The sequence below is a fragment of the Mytilus californianus genome, unplaced genomic scaffold (assembly GCF_021869535.1).
Source record: "Mytilus californianus isolate M0D057914Y unplaced genomic scaffold, xbMytCali1.0.p SCAF_10, whole genome shotgun sequence".
Taxonomy (NCBI): Eukaryota; Metazoa; Mollusca; class Bivalvia; order Mytilida; family Mytilidae; genus Mytilus; species Mytilus californianus.
In genome coordinates this window covers 48,892,606-48,911,165 of record NW_026262582.1, presented here as the reverse complement: position 1 = coordinate 48,911,165, position 18,560 = coordinate 48,892,606, and the positions used below count along the sequence as shown (strand labels likewise).

Genomic DNA, 18,560 nt, shown 5'->3' with positions numbered 1-18,560 from the left:
TATCAAAGAATTCATTATAGGAAACTTTAAGTCCCGAAATACCGTATCAAAGGGTAAATATATACTTTTTATACAGCCGCTGCTGAAATATTGCTACAAAGCAATAGAAAGATCACAATTGGGAAGCTGAAAATATCCTATCTGTCCTAAGGTTTATTACTCAAAATATCGTCATTGTATATTTTGATTTACATATTTCAGTGGCTACATAATGAAAACACACATTATACGAATTCCATTTATAAGGATGAGCTTCAGACGCTAAACAAAATATTACTTTCGCAGGATTATTTTGACAATGTCTGTCATTTTTAACATCGTAATAAAACATCAATACTAATCCCAATGGTATCAAATAATTACGAGTTTATTATAAAAGCAATTAATGTTTTTATCACATGGAATAAATGTAATTTTCTAGATCATTTTTAATCCACCATAGTGTAATTTTGTCATGTATCAAATTAAAAAAGGGAATGATTTACTCTTCATCTGCATATTAGATGATTTGAAAGAGTGAAAGTTTAAAGCTAATTCAAAAGGTTGTGACTTGATGAAGCAATAATTGACATGATACGTTTTGAGTCAAATGCCAAAGGAGACCTTGTCACGTGTATAATGATAGTAATGAAGACATGTGATGAGAAATAATCAAGTTTAAAAAATATATACAAATATATACTAGTTGTTATAAATGCCGTGTAAATTCTGTAATCACGATGGATACTAATTTTAATTCTCTATAAACTTACTAGTTCGCTATTCCGAATAATTATTGCTCCCGATAAGTATGAGTTAATTTATTATAAGTCATTGTAAAATCAGTTTTATTACATCACTATATTCCTAGGTAACTCCTATTGCTGAGTTGACCTAGAAGTACAGTAATAATAAGCTTCTCAACTCTGTCGTTTTTAGTTCTAAAATCCGTTAATAACATGTAAGCATGAGGCATGTTCGAGGGTCTTCATGTTTCCTCCGTGTTTCTTTGCCGGTTGTCTGTCTATTCAACACTTAAAAAGGACGGTCATACCTGAGTTAAAAACAACCAAACAAAGAGACAAAATGACGATTTTTTTACGTTTATACTATTAAATATATTGAAAGCTTTTAAGATATTCAGATTATTTAATTTCTGTTTGACATAGATAAAGGACATAGTTGAAGAGAGAGGTAGAGTAGACAAAGGGGACAATAAAAACTCAAAAGTCTTCAAAAAATTGGTCAATGTCATGTCCACAAGGTAAAACGACGAAAAGACAAACAAATTTCTAAAAAAAGAAAAGAATGACCCACACGAATATATGTTTGTGTCTTTTTTGAGCCAATTATTGTTATATTATAACTCGGGAAATGCCTTATGGACTTTTTGAATTCACCTTGGAGTTTGGTAATTTTTTTTTTTTTAACACCTTTGTATCTTAAGGTTTCTGACATTTCTGGTTTGTACTTTACATTTCATTTCGCTTTGTTATAAACTTTTTAAACGTGACAATGTATATTCAGAAGATTCAAAGCATAGTCTTTCGATCAAAGGTAGCTGGGGTGTCTTTATGTCGACGAAAGATTTTTCTTAAACTTTTGTAATCAATTTCAGGGTCAATATACTTTATAATTTTCAAAATAAAAATTGGGGGGTAACGGACCTTTTTTTCTGAAAATTAATTTTCATTGAAATTAACGAAATCACAGTTATTCTTGATGGGTTATATCAGAGAAATTCATTTTTCCTTATTGAGGAAACATTAAAAGAAAGAATTGGTAAAAATTCACTGAGAAAGTTGCTTTCTATAAATATTCCGAAATAGCAAAAAAATAGGGGTGGGGGTGGGGGGGTCACGGTTTCGTATTTTCTTGGACATGTTGGAAAATAATAGAAAAACAGATAAACACTTAATGAAAATAGCGCGGATGTCTTCCGTCATCTTGGATAATTTTGATATAGCCGAAAACAATCGATCTAGATCTTTAATGAAATGTTCAATTTTTGAGCGATGAAGGTAATTCATTTTTTAGACTTTTTATTTTACCATGTTTAATAAGGCAAATTATGTGTTTTATCATACTTTTGCGATTGTTCTTTTGCAAATACAGAATAGTTTTGTTTGATTCACTTTTTCAACTTTGGAATATGAGAGGAGATAACTCATATATTGTAACATTTATACTGGAATCTGTTATTGATTTACTCATTTTGTTTTTTAGCAGAAAACGAGACCCGTGACCGTATTGTTTTCTTTTTATTCTCTAAAAACCAACATAAGAGCTATCTTCTCATATTTTGTCTTAACATTCTATCTTTCAGTTTTCTTTCCATCACACAAAATTGTGTTTTTCATCATTAACCTATACAAATCTGACAATTTTGCACAACTTGAAACTTGAAAAAAAGTCCCATGACACATACATTTATTACATATTTGAAAGCGCCTTGATATAGATAAAGGCAACAGTAGTATACCCTGTTTAATAGTCATAAATCGATTAAGCGAAAACAAATTTTGGTCATAAACCAAAACCGAGGGAACACATCAACTGTAAGAGGAAAACAACGGAACAACAGAAATACTAACGGCAACAAAAACAAACGCCAACATACATAGCAACGGACTATTTGATAACAACTGCAATATTCCTGACTTGGTACTTGACATTTAAAAAAAAAGGTGGTTTGAACTTGGTTTTATGGCTAGCCAAACCTCCCGCTTATGAACTATATTTTGGCAAAATACAAAAACATTCTATAGATTTTAATTCAGACCCCCATTTACCTTAGCGAAATCTAATTTTTGTGATAGTTTAATCTTTAAATTTCAAGACTTAGACGTTTTTGTCGTATATCAAATTATACTTCTTAAATTATCTTAAATCCAATAAAGTAGTTTTGCAACATGCCCAGAAGGGATGCTCAGAAAGAGACCCCAAATCTACCTTAATATTGAAATCATCAGCCCATAAGAAGAATTAAGAAAAATTTATTTTCGAACCTTTTCAAAAGCAAATATGATTGTATCATAACAATGCAATGAAATGTGTTGGCTATTCAATAAAATTTCGTCTCACCCGTAATCAAATTCGAGTTATACAGTCTTCTAACCCATTAAAGTTTCATTCTCTGTATAAGTCTTTTTCGATTTAATATTTTTACAACCCCCATATAATAATCGTGACATCATATGAAATATGAAATGTGTATCAATATGTCGTCAAACGGTTCAATACATTATCTTTGTTCCTTGATTGGGCCATTTTGATTTTGGTCCTATAAACACATTTGTTTTAGTAATGCAAAATGTATGGGAAAATATTTCATACATTTGGCTAAAAGCGAGTGACTATTACTTATGATACATTGTAGTTATTGTCCTAGAAATCATTGAATTAACAGTGATTTTAACACACATGAATACTAAAACATAAATTTAAATGTTGCATGTTAGTTTGATTTGATTGGTGGACATCATGTCAACCAAGAAGTGTATACCCATGTTTGAACGAATTCTAAGATGTAAAGATTATGAATACCTACAAGGGGACAACCAAATGGCAAAAATTACAACTGAGAGCAACACAGTCATTAATTTGTCATTGCACTTTGTAAAACATAATCGTTTATTTTACAAGGTGTGATAGTGGTCGAGTACTCATATTCTTTTAATCTTTATGCAATTTATTATTGAATTGGTCTAGTAAACATCATTGACATTTATTGTTGAAATAATTGAAAAAAGGATTAGATGTTTTAGACTGGCTATTGCATCGGTATTGCAAACACGTCTTGCGAGATCTGAACCCTCCCTCTATACCTTTAGCCAACACACACACAACAATACGCATAGTAAAAGAAATCCAAATCCGATGTTAGAATAAGTAACAGAAGAAACTAGATATCATTGAGATGGGAGCCATCTCTGTGGGCCCCGCTGTGAATAATGTGTGGTAAAAACATTTGTATCTTTATCATTGGACATGGGGCTGTCAATTGAAACTAAAGTTTTTGACCTTGACCTTTGACCTAGGAAGTTGTACATGAATTATGACACACCTGTTGGTTTATATACATGTTAAGTATAAACTTTGAAATCATAACTGTTCTCAAGATATAGGGTTGACACGATCTTTACCATAGGACATGGGGTTGTCAACTAAAACCAAAGTTTTTGACCTTGACCTTTGACCTAGGAAGTTGTACATACATTATGACACACCCTCTGGAGTTGGTTAAAATACATGTCAAGTATAAACTTTGAAATCATAACGGTTCTCTAGATATAGAGCGGACACACTTTGTTGAGGACGGACGGACGGACGGAAAGACTGATCACTATAGGGCGTCCACCATTCGGCGATGCCCTAACTAAGCAAAATGACAATAATCAAATTGAATTATCATAGGACTACTAGCAGTTATTGACATGCAGCCCTAGACCTTAATTAAACTTATTAAAAGATTATGTCTTATTCATATGAAAATGAAGCACAATCCCGCCCGTTGAGGGGTAGTATCATACCATCACAAAATATACGAGAAGAATATAACCCGTATGTAAAATGTATACTCTAGAGGAATTCTGTTCTTTGTTTTTGGTTTCAGACAAGATGGATGTGAATATAAATTCTTCAGTAATGAATGTTACTAACTCTCTGGAAACAGGCACGAAAGACATATTGTTAGCAGTGAGTATAATTTAGACCAGTAGTCAGTACTTCTTGTGTTAACATGAATTATCAATGATATGGTCATAACTGAAGATTAAATGATCATAAAACTTTGAATTGTTCTAAATTCTAGTACTAAGGATTTTCGACACCAGGAATAGATAATATCAAATTGGCAAAACATTTCTGGATTTTGGGTCCGTAATGTTCTTCAACTCCGTACTCGATTTGGCTTTTTCAACTTTTTTTAATCGAGCGTCACTGATGAGTCTTTGGTAGACGAAACGCGTGTCTGGCGTACACAATTTTAATCTTGGTATCTCTATTTATAACTACTTTATTTTATTTACAATTCAACACTGGATGCCACAGCTGTTGGAGGTTTCATCCCCAAAGGTATTATCAGTCAAATAATGAGTAATTCTGTGTGTACATGCATTATCATGATATTGTCAACATTATGAAATAACTGTTCACAAAACTTTTAACTATTTTAAATACTAAGAAATTATACCCAAGGAATAGATTCCCATAGGTATATTTGGCAAAACCTTTCGGAATTTGGGGTCCCGAATAATCTTTAACATCATTCATACATCGTACTTTATTTGACCTTTTCAACTTTATTTATTTGAGCGTCACTGATCAGTTTATGGTAGACAAAACGCGCAATTTTCATTCTGGTTTTTATGATGAGTTTTTTTTTTTCTACAATACGTTGGCTGCTACGAAAAACTCAGTTCTGTAAAAAAGGCCTAAGATATAAAAATAAGAAGATGTGGTGTGATTGTCAATTTTATCTGCGTCATTTTTGGCAACTTATTCATATAACTGCCAATAACTCCGTTTTGGGGACATGTTTGAAAAACTAATTTCACTCAAAACACGTGTTCAACTTGGAAATAATTAGCAATAAGCGATCTTTGGCTTGAAAATGACCTCAAAAATTAAAGAATACAGAAATGAAGGACTACCCCATCCAGATCCTCGAATATCTCCTGCTGCTTACTTTTATGTACAAACACCTATCATTAATGTCCGATTTCGCTCACAGTGAATAATTTTGATCATTCATTAGACCAATTTCACATTTTTTTTTTATATCGACAAATATATCATTGTCAAATGGGCACTAATCATACAAAACCATTCAAATGAAATATAAATTATTGTCACATTAACCTACTGGATCTGTTCGGATCGCTCACCCATTTTTTATCAATGTAATGGAACTATAAACAACTGTCATACACAAGTGGGAGGTTTAGCTAGCTATAAAACCAGGTTTAATTAATCCACCATTTTCTACATAAGAAAACGGCTGTACCAAGTCAAATATATGACAGTGTTTTCCAACCGTTTGATGTGCATGAGTCTTCAATTTTGCCATTTGATAAGGGACTTTCCGTTCCGAATTTTCCTTGGAGTTCGCTGTTTTTGTTATTTTACTTTCTTATATCACGTCAATAGTAAAAATATCAATTCTGCTTTTACATATGCGCATCTTGTTCAGGTTTGTCATATTCTAAATAAGTTGTTTTATCCTGTATTTTAACATTGATGGTTATAAACGCTTTTTTTAACTTCCCAACGTAATCATGGAATCTGGTAGAAATCGGCGTTGCTTGCCTGATTAAATCAATCAATTAGTAAAGTTGAAATATTAACCTATAGATCTCAATGGCGTTGTGAGAGTTAATGAGCAGTTGTATTTCATGAAGAACTACAGAAACAAAAAATTGATTGATGATTGTATTACACGCATCAACGCAAAACAGTTACATAAGAGTGTCAAACTAATATATTAATGCTGCAAGTCAATCTTCCTCAATTGAGACTTGCACACTTTGACATTGCTTAAAGAAATACCTGTGCAATGTGAATGTATTTTTTACAACTTTCGAATTGTATCATGTGTCATGCAGTGCTTTTCAATTGATCCTTTTGTTTTAGAAGCACTTCTAAAATATTTAAGGACTCCTGACTAAATTCAAACTGTCTTTTTCGTACCTTAGAAATAATTATTAAGACTAGTGCAATTTTCATAAGAATTTGTTGACTTTTAGAAATAAAACTTGCATTATTCATATTATTGATTTATTTAAATGATAATTGAAAAAGATGGTTAGAAGCAATTGACGCAATAAGATGTTGTTGACAAATGTAATTGAAGCATGCAATCGGTGTAAAAAGAGAGTAGGTAAAAAAACGTCATTTTTCATCTATTAAAATATACAGTGAAAATAAAAAGAAATGCGTTTCTTTGAATTCGTTTTTTTCTTTTCTGTTTCCAGATTATTATATCTGGGTGGATATGTGTAGCAGAGGGGATCTTGACAGTCATTTTCAATATTCTAGTAATCGTTTTATTATTGAGAAGGAATATTAAGTCAAACATGTCTTTTCTTCTGTTAAACTTAGCTATTGCAGGTAAGAGTAACAAAGTATTTATCTATTAACAATTATTATACTTCATGTCAAAATGCCAAATTTTGATTGGCTAATACGAGGGGAATAATTTACTTTATCTCATGGCAAATGCTCTATTACCCTATTTAGCGATTGCAGGTACGAGTAACAAAATATCTAAGATTTACAAATATGACATCTCATTATAGATAATAGCTAAAATAGGCACTCGATATAAGGTACAAAAGTCATAATTCGGAGAGAAACCGACAAAACCATTGCAAAAAATAAATAAAGATAAAGAATATCAAAGTATTTTTTTTTTAAACAAGACAAAAAATAGAAATAGAATGATCTAAATGATTATCGTTTTTTGCACATGCATTTCTTTTTATCTTTGATTTATCATGTCATACATATAGTCTATTTCCTAAATAATTCTATTGTTTACTAACTTTACATTTGTGAAATACTAAGGCTTTTCTACCTTAGGAATAGATTACCTTAGCTGTATTTGGCAAAACTTTTAGGAATTTTTGGTCCTCAATGCTCTTCATCTTCGTACTTTGGTTGGCCTTTTTAACTTTTGTTTGATTCGAGCGTCACTGGTAAGTCTTTTGAAGACGAAACGCGCGTCTGGCTCAAATTCAAAATTCCAATCCTGGTATCTATGATGAGTTTATTTAAATGAACACTTATTTCGTTCAGATTTTTTTCTTTACATCTATCGCACATTATTAAAAAAAATTATCGCCTCTCTCACAATGCATAGGGTTAAACGAATTTATACCTGTAGTGTTCGTCTTCAAACCCTTAAGCCTGTTCATACTAAGCAGTTTCCCTGGAAAAACTACTAGTATACATTTGACTCATCGGATCAGGCATCACTCTGCATCCGTCGTTGTCTTTCGTTGTCCGAAGTCTGTCCGTCGTTGTAAAGGTTTATAATACAAATCGTCAAATAAACTACTAGACCAAATGTTACCAAACTTTACCTCAATGTTTCTTATGGAATGAAGTTTAACATTTGTATCCAGGGATTTGATCTATCAGCAAATTGCTGTTGATAAATATAGAACATAGGGTAATTTTTGCACTTTTTGGCGTATAACTCAAGAACTAATTTTAATAGAACTAGTTTTATCAAAATTAGTTAGAGCAAAACTAGCGAGCTAAAAAGCATCAGCTAGTCTAGAAAGATTGTAGCTATATTTGGCAAAACCTTTCCAAAAAAAAGGTCACCAATTCTCTTATATCTTTTATTTGATTTGGCATTCTAGTTTTTTTTTCAAATTCGATCGTTACTGATCTGTTGAAACGCGCGTCTAACGTACAAAATTTTAAGCTTAGTATCTTTGATCAGCTTTTTATCTACAAAAAAAGTCAGCAGTGTCAAAATTGTCAAAAAATTCATTATAGAAGTTTTTGGCCTTTAAAGTCGATGTTTAATTTCCCATTGTTATCGTTTTTTGTAAAATAAAATACGAAAATTGTTCAGCTACTTTAGTACGATCTTCAAAAAAATCAACATGGCCGAAATTGTCCATTGGCGCTTTGTATGAGTAATTGCCCTGAAAAAAATGTAAAAAACGAAGGTGTTTAGCCGAAAATGTCAACCTATTCCATAGAAGGTATAGGCCCTAAATGATAAAGTTTTACCTACGTTTGATTTTTTTGTTTAGACTTTAATAGACAAAGAACAATAATTAATTGCAGAAACGTTCAGCACAATAAGGTCTACAAATATATTACATAGTTAAAATTGTCAATTGACTCCTTATAGTAGTTATTTCCCCTGTATGACGACTTTAACGCATTGTTTGCATTTTTGTCAAAAACAATAGTAGATTGATACCCTCATTTGCTGATTGTTCAGTAAGCGTATGCTTTTAACAATGATCTCTTAATCAGTAAAAGATAGATACAAAATATAAAGAGTAAAATTGATCATCAATACAAAATCTACAAAAATGCCACTGAATAAGATTTACAAATATGCAAACATTACTGATTGCAATAAAAGTAAAAATAGTTATTAAAATAGATTATTTTACCAGGTGTGCGATTCAGGCTCTTGAGAGCCTATTGTTTAGTATTGGATGATTTTTTATTAAACATGCTATGCCCGCTTCAATAAAAATAACACTTTAGAAATTCGGTTTGGCCGAAACGCTTCTCTGGATTATTTTTTCATTGTGAATGCGCAACGCAATAACTTAAGGTGTATAAACAACCGCAAATAAAGAGGAGAGCCAGATGCATTTAAGGTCAACGTTGTATGAAGGCGTCAGAATCCTAGTTTCTTAATAATTTCAAATCTATGAATGAAACAATTGAGAAAAGTAATTTATAAATCTTTTCAGTACCGAAGCACTGAACTGACTATAAGATGCTGATAGCATCGGGAACTACAAATCCACCAGCAGTTATATTTATCCGGTGCTGAAATCATAAACAAAACTTTATAGATTTGGAGCACAGGTCCAATCAAAATGCAAATGTTGTATTTGTTTCGATATATCCAATCTGATAATAGATTTTTGAAGTTATTTTTCACACCGAGACTTTAGATTTGAAGGAGGTATATTAACAACATTTTTACTGCAAAACAAACATAACTGCTCTTGCAGAAGATAAGGGTCAAATATATGAACAGGTAGAAAACATTACCTCTATACAGTGTAAATATAAAAAAATGATAAAAAAAAATATTAGAAGAATAAGACAGAACATTTGATATTTAACAGCGTGAATAGTACAACTATAATACGTAATGTAACATGTATCTTATGTTCAAACATTTACATCATATCATTTAATTTCAACAGTTGTGTCAGATAGGGATTGTTTTCTTCCAGATTTGTCAGTTGCATTGCTGCACGACTTTCCAAGGGCAGTACAACAACATTATGATTGGACATATGGACGCTTCTTATGTGTGAGCTTCATGTATACACAGGAGGTCGCTCTGTTTGCTTCGACATTTTTATTAGTATCCCTGAGTGTAGATCGACTTGTAGCATTAGCGCGTCCACTATGGACAGGTAGACAGAAGATTTTAACAAGATCCTGCATGGTACTAATTCCTTGGATAACGGCAATTTATCTCGGCACACCATTCTTGAAGAGTGGACTTTATCGCTATCGTGGACAAATATGGTGTACTCCATTCTTTGCTGGGATGTATGGAAAGGTTTGTATACTTCTTCATGCAAGTATTGTTATCAATGTCAAAGTTAAGGTTCCCGTCACATAATTCATCAACTCGATTAAAATAAAGATCCTGTGTCCACACTTTGTTCATAAGGATCTGAAAACACTTGGTTCTATTTTCAGTTCTGGTATTTATGCAATTCTAATTGCTGCCTCCAAATTTTTGAAGGCTTGTATCAGGAAACAAAATCTAAAGATTCTGAGAAAGGTCTTTCAAACAGTAAGTAGAAGAAGCGCTGTCAGAACCTTGTAAGCGAAGTGTGGACACAGAATCTGAATTTCAATCAGATTGATTATTTACCGAGAGATTATTTGAAAACGACCCGATACTTCTTTGATCAGCATAATAAAATTTAGAATGGAAACGGGTAATGTAAACATGAAACCATATATACAGTAATCATCTCCCAAAGAGAAAGTACGATATTTGGCTAAATTGGCCAATAACAAGTTTTCAAATTCCTCAGAATTAACTGTTCGGTTACGTACATCACTAAAATAGTTTTATTAATACATGAGAAACTGGATCTGCTAACCCTTCCGGAGGACCTGAAAACCCCCGGTTTTGGGTGGGGTTTGGGTTGCTCAGTCTTAAGTTTCTGTGTTGTACTCTGTATACCGTTGTTTGTCTTTTAAGCTTTTTTTCGCATTGTGAATGGCAATGAAAGGTACGTGTCCATGTTTTTGAAATATAGGCCATTGGAAATTTGAAACGGCTTTTCAAACTATATGTGATATAATTATGAAAAGAAAATCAGGAGTTACCGGGCTAATTTTTAATGGCACTACATAAAAAAACCAGAGGATTCCGAATATCTGACAAAAAGTCCAAATAAAATCAGCGATCATCCTTAATAATGATAACTACAGAACCAAGAACACTAAAATATAAAACGGAAGGTAACTAAAACAAAGGAGTCGGTCGAACAACTCACTTAATTATGTACATGTTATGCCTTAACTGTCCTAAAATTATGTTTATTACTGCATCATTGAATACGTTTCTCAATATTTTTGGGGGAAAAAACAAATCGAAAGGCAAGCTGTTATTTGACCATGAATGTTTTTGTTTATTTCGTTTTTGTAACTTGAAAATACATTTTGTTGTAGGTATGGCTGCCAATACGATCGGCACTTTTAGTTATTATTCCAGGTGTTGTCATGGTAACGATATACGGTTATATTGCATACATTATTCGGGTCAGAAAAAGAAACGGTTACGTTACTACTGACAGCGAAGTACCAGGTACTTTGTTATAATTGTATTGAACAGCAGACCGATAAAACAACGCTCCTTAGTCTTTTGTGATAAAATTACTCCATTCCTCTTTACCTTTAACAATTCTTTATTTTTAAGCAAAATTGATTCTTTGACATATTTGTTTTAAGTCTTAAGGTTTTCCGCAAAGTTGGATTTTTCACATGTAGCCTTAAATAAGAAATGTGTATCTACGATTCCTATTTTTGAGAAGACAAAACATGATTGTGATAGAAGATTTTCGGATAGATCTTTAAAAATTTTAAGATTTCACATTTGATTGATACTGCCAGTTCAGTAAACCGCATAACAATATTTTTGAAGGCCATATTTTACTTTAGTTTTGCTGGAAATTCTAAATTCTATTTTATTTTTCTGTTTGTCTTTTTATTTTTGGCCATGGCGTTGTCAGTTTGTTTTCGATCTATGAGTTTGACTGTTCCTCTGGTATCTTTCGTCCCTCTTTTAAGGTAATCCAAATAATGATTTTTGCGTTAAAAAAAACCCTGCTATCTGTATTGAAATAGCAACACATTTGCTTTGCCGTATAGACGGTATAAGCATCCACAACGTCGGGCTTATTGAAAGACTATGAATCCCTTGTTATCATTGGAATGCATATTTGATCCTTTATAAATATAAAGTGGTTACATTAAGTACAAATGGCTCGCGCGTAACAAACTTTATGCCAGGGTACTTAACCGCATGCGTCAGTTACCAGAAGTCTTTTTACCAGCTGATGGGCTTTGGCTTTCAACCCTCCCAAGTTGTTCTTTTTTTACGAAGACAAGGTACTGGTTTTTACATGACCAACAGGGCTATATTTGTAAGAGGACGCTTGCCAAATAAAAAGGATGTAGTTAATAGTATTTAATTGATAAACTTTATAGTTATAGTTCGATTGTTATATGTTATTTAAGCGGTGAACAACACACTAACAAGGACTTTTATCAGTTTATAAGTGAGTCGACAGAGTTTACGCTTCACATTAAACTAAATATATATAGCTAGCTTTATTTTGTTCTTTAATAAGTCGGTCGAGTTTACACATAAAAAAACTTTTCAAAATGACCTTTATTAATTTAATAGCTTTGCATTTTTATTTTAGATGTTTTAAGAACAAATCAGTCTCGAGCATTAAGTAATGCAATGAAAAGAAGTATACTCATAACGTTTGTTGTAGGAATTGGTAGGTATTAAAGTAATTTCAAACGAATCATTTTTGTACCATCGGATTTGATGAAACAAAATTTATATACCTGACTTTTTGCCTGAATTGTCTGAGTAGATCACCGTCATATTTCTGACTTGGTACACTTAGTTTTAAATTACTTCATGTAAGCTTGCACAAACAACGGGTTTTAAAACATAGAAGTGATGCTTGAATTTGCCATAATAGTCAAAATTAAACATGTTAAAGCAAATCTAAAGATTTAAATCAAATACATTTCCAAAAAAGTACCTGAAATTTCGAAAATCAGAATACTTATTTCATTTTTCTTTAACGTTTATTCAAATCCCTTAAAGAGCTTATATTTATGGTGGCCAGATAAAGTAATTCCGTGTTTTATTGTTTTCGCCTTTCATATATATATTTCACTATAGGTGAAAACGCTAAGTCGAAAACGTAAAAAACCCGATCGCGAAAACACGAAAAAGTGAAACGGCTTCACTTCTTTTTCCCTTTTCTGCTTCGCCTTTTTAAGTTTTCGCCCTTTATAAAGCCGAAAACGCGAAATGGCTTTATTCCTCCACCATATATATCCCTTTAAAAACCGTAAAGGGCTTATATTTATGGATAAAGTCATTTTGTGTCTTATTGTTTTCGCCCTTCATATTATATAAGGTGAAAACGCGAAGTCGAAAACGTAAAAACTCGAACACGAAAACACGAAAAAGTGAAACGGCTTCACTTCCCATTTTCCCTTTTTCTACTTCGCCTTTTATAAAGCCGAAAACGCGAAATGGCTTTATCCCGCCACCATATATATCCATTTAAAACAGAGGTGTATATATGTAGGTCATTCGGTATTCAAACAACACCAATGACTAATTAAAATCATATTTTTTTAATTAAAAAAAATCGATATATTTCTTGTATCATTTTTTGTTATCTCGTTCCATCAACAAAACCGGGGCCAAAGTTATATTAAAACTTATATATCGAAGACAAACTGACAACACCATGGCAAAAAAAAACCCCAATAATTTACAAAACACCACATATAAAACTAAATATTGAGCAACACGAACCCCGCCTTTAAACGGGGTGATCTCAGGTTCTGAGAAAAGGGTAGGCAGATCCTGCTCCACAACATTGTCTAGAGAGCCAACTCAAAACAAAAGCAAACAAAAAAACTTATCTATATAAGTATATGATAAATGTATCTTGATTTTATAGCAATAACATCATTTTTCAGCTTTCATCTTATGTTGGCTGCCATCATCACTGGCGACATACACAAACTTAATATCTGTAAAAAGTCTTGGAGGAGCCTTCTACATAATGACAGCTTTATCTCCCCTAAACAGCTTAATAAACCCAATCATTGTTCTTTCAATAAACCATAGAATGTTTAGACCAGGACGAAAAGCAACTTTGTCAACTAAACTCACGTTGACAACGTCATTAAAAAGTCCCAGTCGTTCACGGCGTGCATATGTGAATGCATTATCCAAATTATAAACAAAATACAATGTTTTAGTGTAACTTGTGGCATTTTTACAATTTTTTTTCCATTTACCCAAACATTTACTTATTTGTCAGATTCACATATTTCTGACAAAAATTATGTAAGACATTATAAACTCTTATGGTATTACTGTTTTTGATATGATATGAAATGTATCAATAGGTATGAATGATTTTATATAATATGTTGTTTGAGTGCTGGATGCAAAGATTTGTTTGAGTGCATCACTTCACAGTATACAAATGATAAATGAGTTACCCTCTTTCATATCACATATCACCGGGTTGTACTTACATGAGCAACACGACGGATGCCACACGTGGAGTAGGATCTGCTTACCCTTCCGGAGCACCTATGATCATCCCCAGTTTTTGGTGGGGTTCGTGTTGCTCAGTTTTTGGTTTTTCTATGTTGTTTTGTGTACTGTTGTGTGTCTGTTTGTCTTTTTCTTTTTAGCCATGGCGTTGTCAGTTTATTTTCGACTTATTAGTTTGAATGTCCCTTTGGTATCCTTCGCTTCTCTTTTTTCAGCTAAGAATTCATCATTATTGTAATCATATTTATTATTATTGTAATCATGTTTATCATTATTGTAATTTCGTTTTTTATTATTGTAATCATGTTTTTTTTTATTATTGTAATCATGTTATTACTATTGTAATCATGTTTATCATTAAAGGTATTATTTTTCTTTTCATTATTATTCCTCCAAGACATACTGAACTGATTCTGTAGATTCTTATATTTAGAATATTAAAACTTCTACAATTATGGTTATCAACAATTTGTAATAGAAGTTTAAAGTTGATAACGTTATTTCAATTCATTAATTGTTTCCCTAAACTTACAGCATTTTTGTTACGCACGGTTTCTGTCAATGAGTTTTACTTACACAAGGCATTACTTCAGCTTAACCATTTAGAACGTTTGATGAAATAGCTTCCTTTTAAGCAGTTACTCTCTTTCAAGGAAATCATGATAGGAAAAAAGTAAAATCATAAAAATACTGAACTCCGAGGAAAATTCAAAAAGGAAAGTCCCTAATGAAATGGCAAAACAAAAGCTTAAACACACCAAACGAATGGATAACAACTGTCATATTCCTGACTTGTACAGGCATTTTCTTATGGAGAAACTGGTGGATTGAACCTGGAAACGCAGGCAAACTCTCATTGTCAATTTCTAAATATAAGTTAAGATATTTCGCAGACTCCCCTGTATCTGTGGTATTGTTTATTGTAAATTCATTGGGATTGATGCAGTAAACGTGGTCAACAAACTAATATATTAATTGAAGGGACATCATCTATATACCGGAACTTGAAGTTAAATTTTAAATGATTGTTTCTTTTCATTTTTTAGAAGCTTTTGTATAAAGTCTGTCTCATAAGAATATAGAAACAAGTCTGCAAGCAGAGGAGCACGTTTGATTCCAATAGGAATGCCGAGTGTCTGTCGAAAACTCGTTCTTCAAACATTACAAATCCATGTATGATGTTAAAATAAATCATGCATCTCGATTATGTTAGTGTTTTGTTGTTTGGATCAGAGTGTTCTTTACAAATTATGACTTCTCCCTTCGGAAAAAGAACATGTTATCTACGATGGCCATTTCGTTTGATGAAACATCGTTTGACTAATTCCATCAATTTGTCTTTTATTCTAGAATGTAAACCGTGTAAGTACGGGAAACAAAACAAAAAATTCTAAATTCATGTGAATAAAAAAATATGGAATGAGGAATAATTTATAATTTAATCTTTTTTTCTTTTTAAGCCATGGCATCGTCAGTTTATTTTCGACTTTTGAGTTTGAATGTCCTTTTGGTATCTTTTGGCCTCTCTTTTAAGACATATTTCCATCAAAGACCAAAAGACAATTCGGTAAACAACTACAGGTGTTTTTTTAGTGATAAGAAATAGCTATTAAAAGCCCCGAAATAACAAAATGTGAAATATTTCAAAAAAAAAAGTTACTAGTAACGCTATAAATAGGCTTATAACAATAAAACTAAAAACAATATTATACAAGACTGCAACCTACGACAGCCACTGGACAACATGCCCCTGCCTTTGGGACAAGAACATACGGAATGGAGTGGGGTTAAACATATTTTTCGGTGGTAACATCCATCTAACCTGTGACATTGGTGTGACAGCACGTTATTGATACAAACTATTTAAAGTTCACAAAAAGGATTAACCTATCAGATAGTTAACAAGCACCAACAAAAAACTAACAAAAGAACAAAACACACAAAGTGCTTGCATCTACCAAAATTTGTTCAAGTTCAATTTCAACTAAGAAATACACTATTTCTTCCCAGAATATACTCACTGTTTATGAAATGTGTATTAATCGTTTAACACTAAAGTTGTAGTTTCTATGAGATCGATTTTGTATGAAAAATGTAAATAATTAATTAATTATGGAAAATACGTCGATAAGACTGCAAACAGTTAACATTACAAACTACGCCCTTCGCAGAATACAAGATGTGCAATACATTTTGTTAAAAAGCGTTACATTCAATCAGTTTGCTGATAATTATGATTATCAGACTGTAGCACTAATAGTTATTGGTATGATGGAATCATTAGCGCACAGAAGCTGCGTCCCTGCCTTTGAAGGGTTGCTGGCCCTCCCTCCCCAAAAGAAAAACATTTTTAAAACAATCTGTGCTATCTGAGAGCTATTACATGTATTACTGTGATTAGAACATAAAAGATTGGTTTTCGAATGTTTGTAAAGATGAGGTTCGTAATTGGTACTTTCATGGCGAATAACATTAAAAATCTTGGCAAATAAAGTTAACGGAAATTTTTTAATGACATTTACGATAAATTTTGGGGCGTGGCGTTGAAGAACATCTATGTAACAATATGAAAGAAGACACTGAAACATATGGCCGATTCGCCCGTTTAGTCCGTATAGGCCACGAAAAGATAAAATTTAGTGCAAAATAATCCCTCTTTTTTCTGCTAAAATGGAAACAGTAGAGAAAATTGTTAATCGGCTTAGTTACCTGATAAAGATAATGTTAGTATGATTAACCACCTTCTTCTTGTTGCTGAGATGTTCTACTTGTATGGTTTTGCCAAATTACCGTAAGGTTCTGCATTATGCGGCATTCACACAATGCCGAGTATGGTCCCGTTTGAGATCAGACAGCTGCACGACACGAAAAGTTAAAAATGTCAGATAACTATTCTCAATGATCTGGAATTTCCCATACCGTACAGTCGGCTATAAAAGGGAGAAAACTAACCGCCTTATCGTGAAAAGTCCTATCAAGGACGGCGGTAAACATTCTGAACGTATGACCGAGGATTTAAGCACGTTTCAATTTGTGTTTATTCTGGAAAAATTTTAGCGCAATATTTTGTTCTTTCCCCCTTCTTTATCATCGTCATAAATGTCGGGGCTAACTCAACTATCGTTATACAGAAAGAACACAACCATACAGTTTAACGTTTACTTCATATATATTCGAGCTGCTAAGGCTACGTCCCGCATTGACGTCAACCCTAGATACAATTGGTAAAACGCGACGTCTTAACTCCCGCGGTATTCTCAACATTCTTCGGGCCGCTAAAAGTAAATATTAAAATTAAATTACAATAAAGTAAAAATGAATGAAAATTACTGTCTATCAAATCTAAACTTGACTTTAACTTAATAACTTTAGCACAGTCATTAACTTCCAGATTAGTTATCTTCGAATTAAATCACAATGAGTCTATCTCGTATACACAAATCACAGTATGTCTATATTTTCCGTGCACCTGTTCCTTCTTTCAATGAAATAGTATCATATTATAGGTTTTTGAAAGTAAGTCAATAAATCAAACATTTTCGTAACAGTCCATAATAAGTCACAACAGTTTAAATCCGCGACGTGTCTGTTCCTTTATCATTTCTTTTAAGCCAAATTCCTCTGATTTATTCGCAACCAGTACGTTCAAGATGTTGGATGTCGTAGACGAACGTACCCTTCTTTGTTGTAAGGGTCATGATAGTAAGTATCCAAGCTTTGACTTAACCGCGATCGGTCCGTCTCCTCTTATTACTTCGTCTTCGATAAAGTTCCAATAGTAGTCGACACCAATAAGTAACGATATCTCAAAAGAATCGTCCTGAGTAACTGGATGAGCGAGTCTTAATCCTTTGAGATAATCCATATTTCGGTTTACGTACCGCATATAATTATGTATTGGAACTGCTATAGTAGGAACAATAAGGACTTCAATAGGAAATTTACGACTATTTTCGGTTTCGACAAATACGGTGGTTTTGCGTAGTTCTCTCGTGCTTGTGTTGTTCTTTCC

At 32.6% G+C, this 18,560-nt stretch overlaps 1 protein-coding gene across 2 annotated transcripts in view; it reads left to right on the top strand.

Annotated features, from left to right (window-relative positions):
- The window catches only part of LOC127718286 (vasopressin V1b receptor-like), an 83,469-nt gene extending 68,716 nt beyond the window's left edge, over positions 1–14,753 (top strand). Inside the window, exons 2-7 of one of the 2 annotated variants that reach the window (XM_052224289.1) lie at positions 4,595–4,677; positions 6,954–7,089; positions 9,927–10,261; positions 11,392–11,527; positions 12,648–12,728; positions 13,960–14,753. In XM_052224289.1, coding sequence (XP_052080249.1) covers positions 4,600–4,677; positions 6,954–7,089; positions 9,927–10,261; positions 11,392–11,527; positions 12,648–12,728; positions 13,960–14,225 — 1,032 coding nt within the window. In that variant the 5' untranslated portion in view covers positions 4,595–4,599 and the 3' untranslated portion in view covers positions 14,226–14,753. The remainder of the gene's footprint in view (positions 1–4,594; positions 4,678–6,953; positions 7,090–9,926; positions 10,262–11,391; positions 11,528–12,647; positions 12,729–13,959) is intronic. The other variant, XM_052224290.1, reaches the window with a different exon arrangement.
- Positions 14,754–18,560: the final 3,807 nt, after the last annotated feature.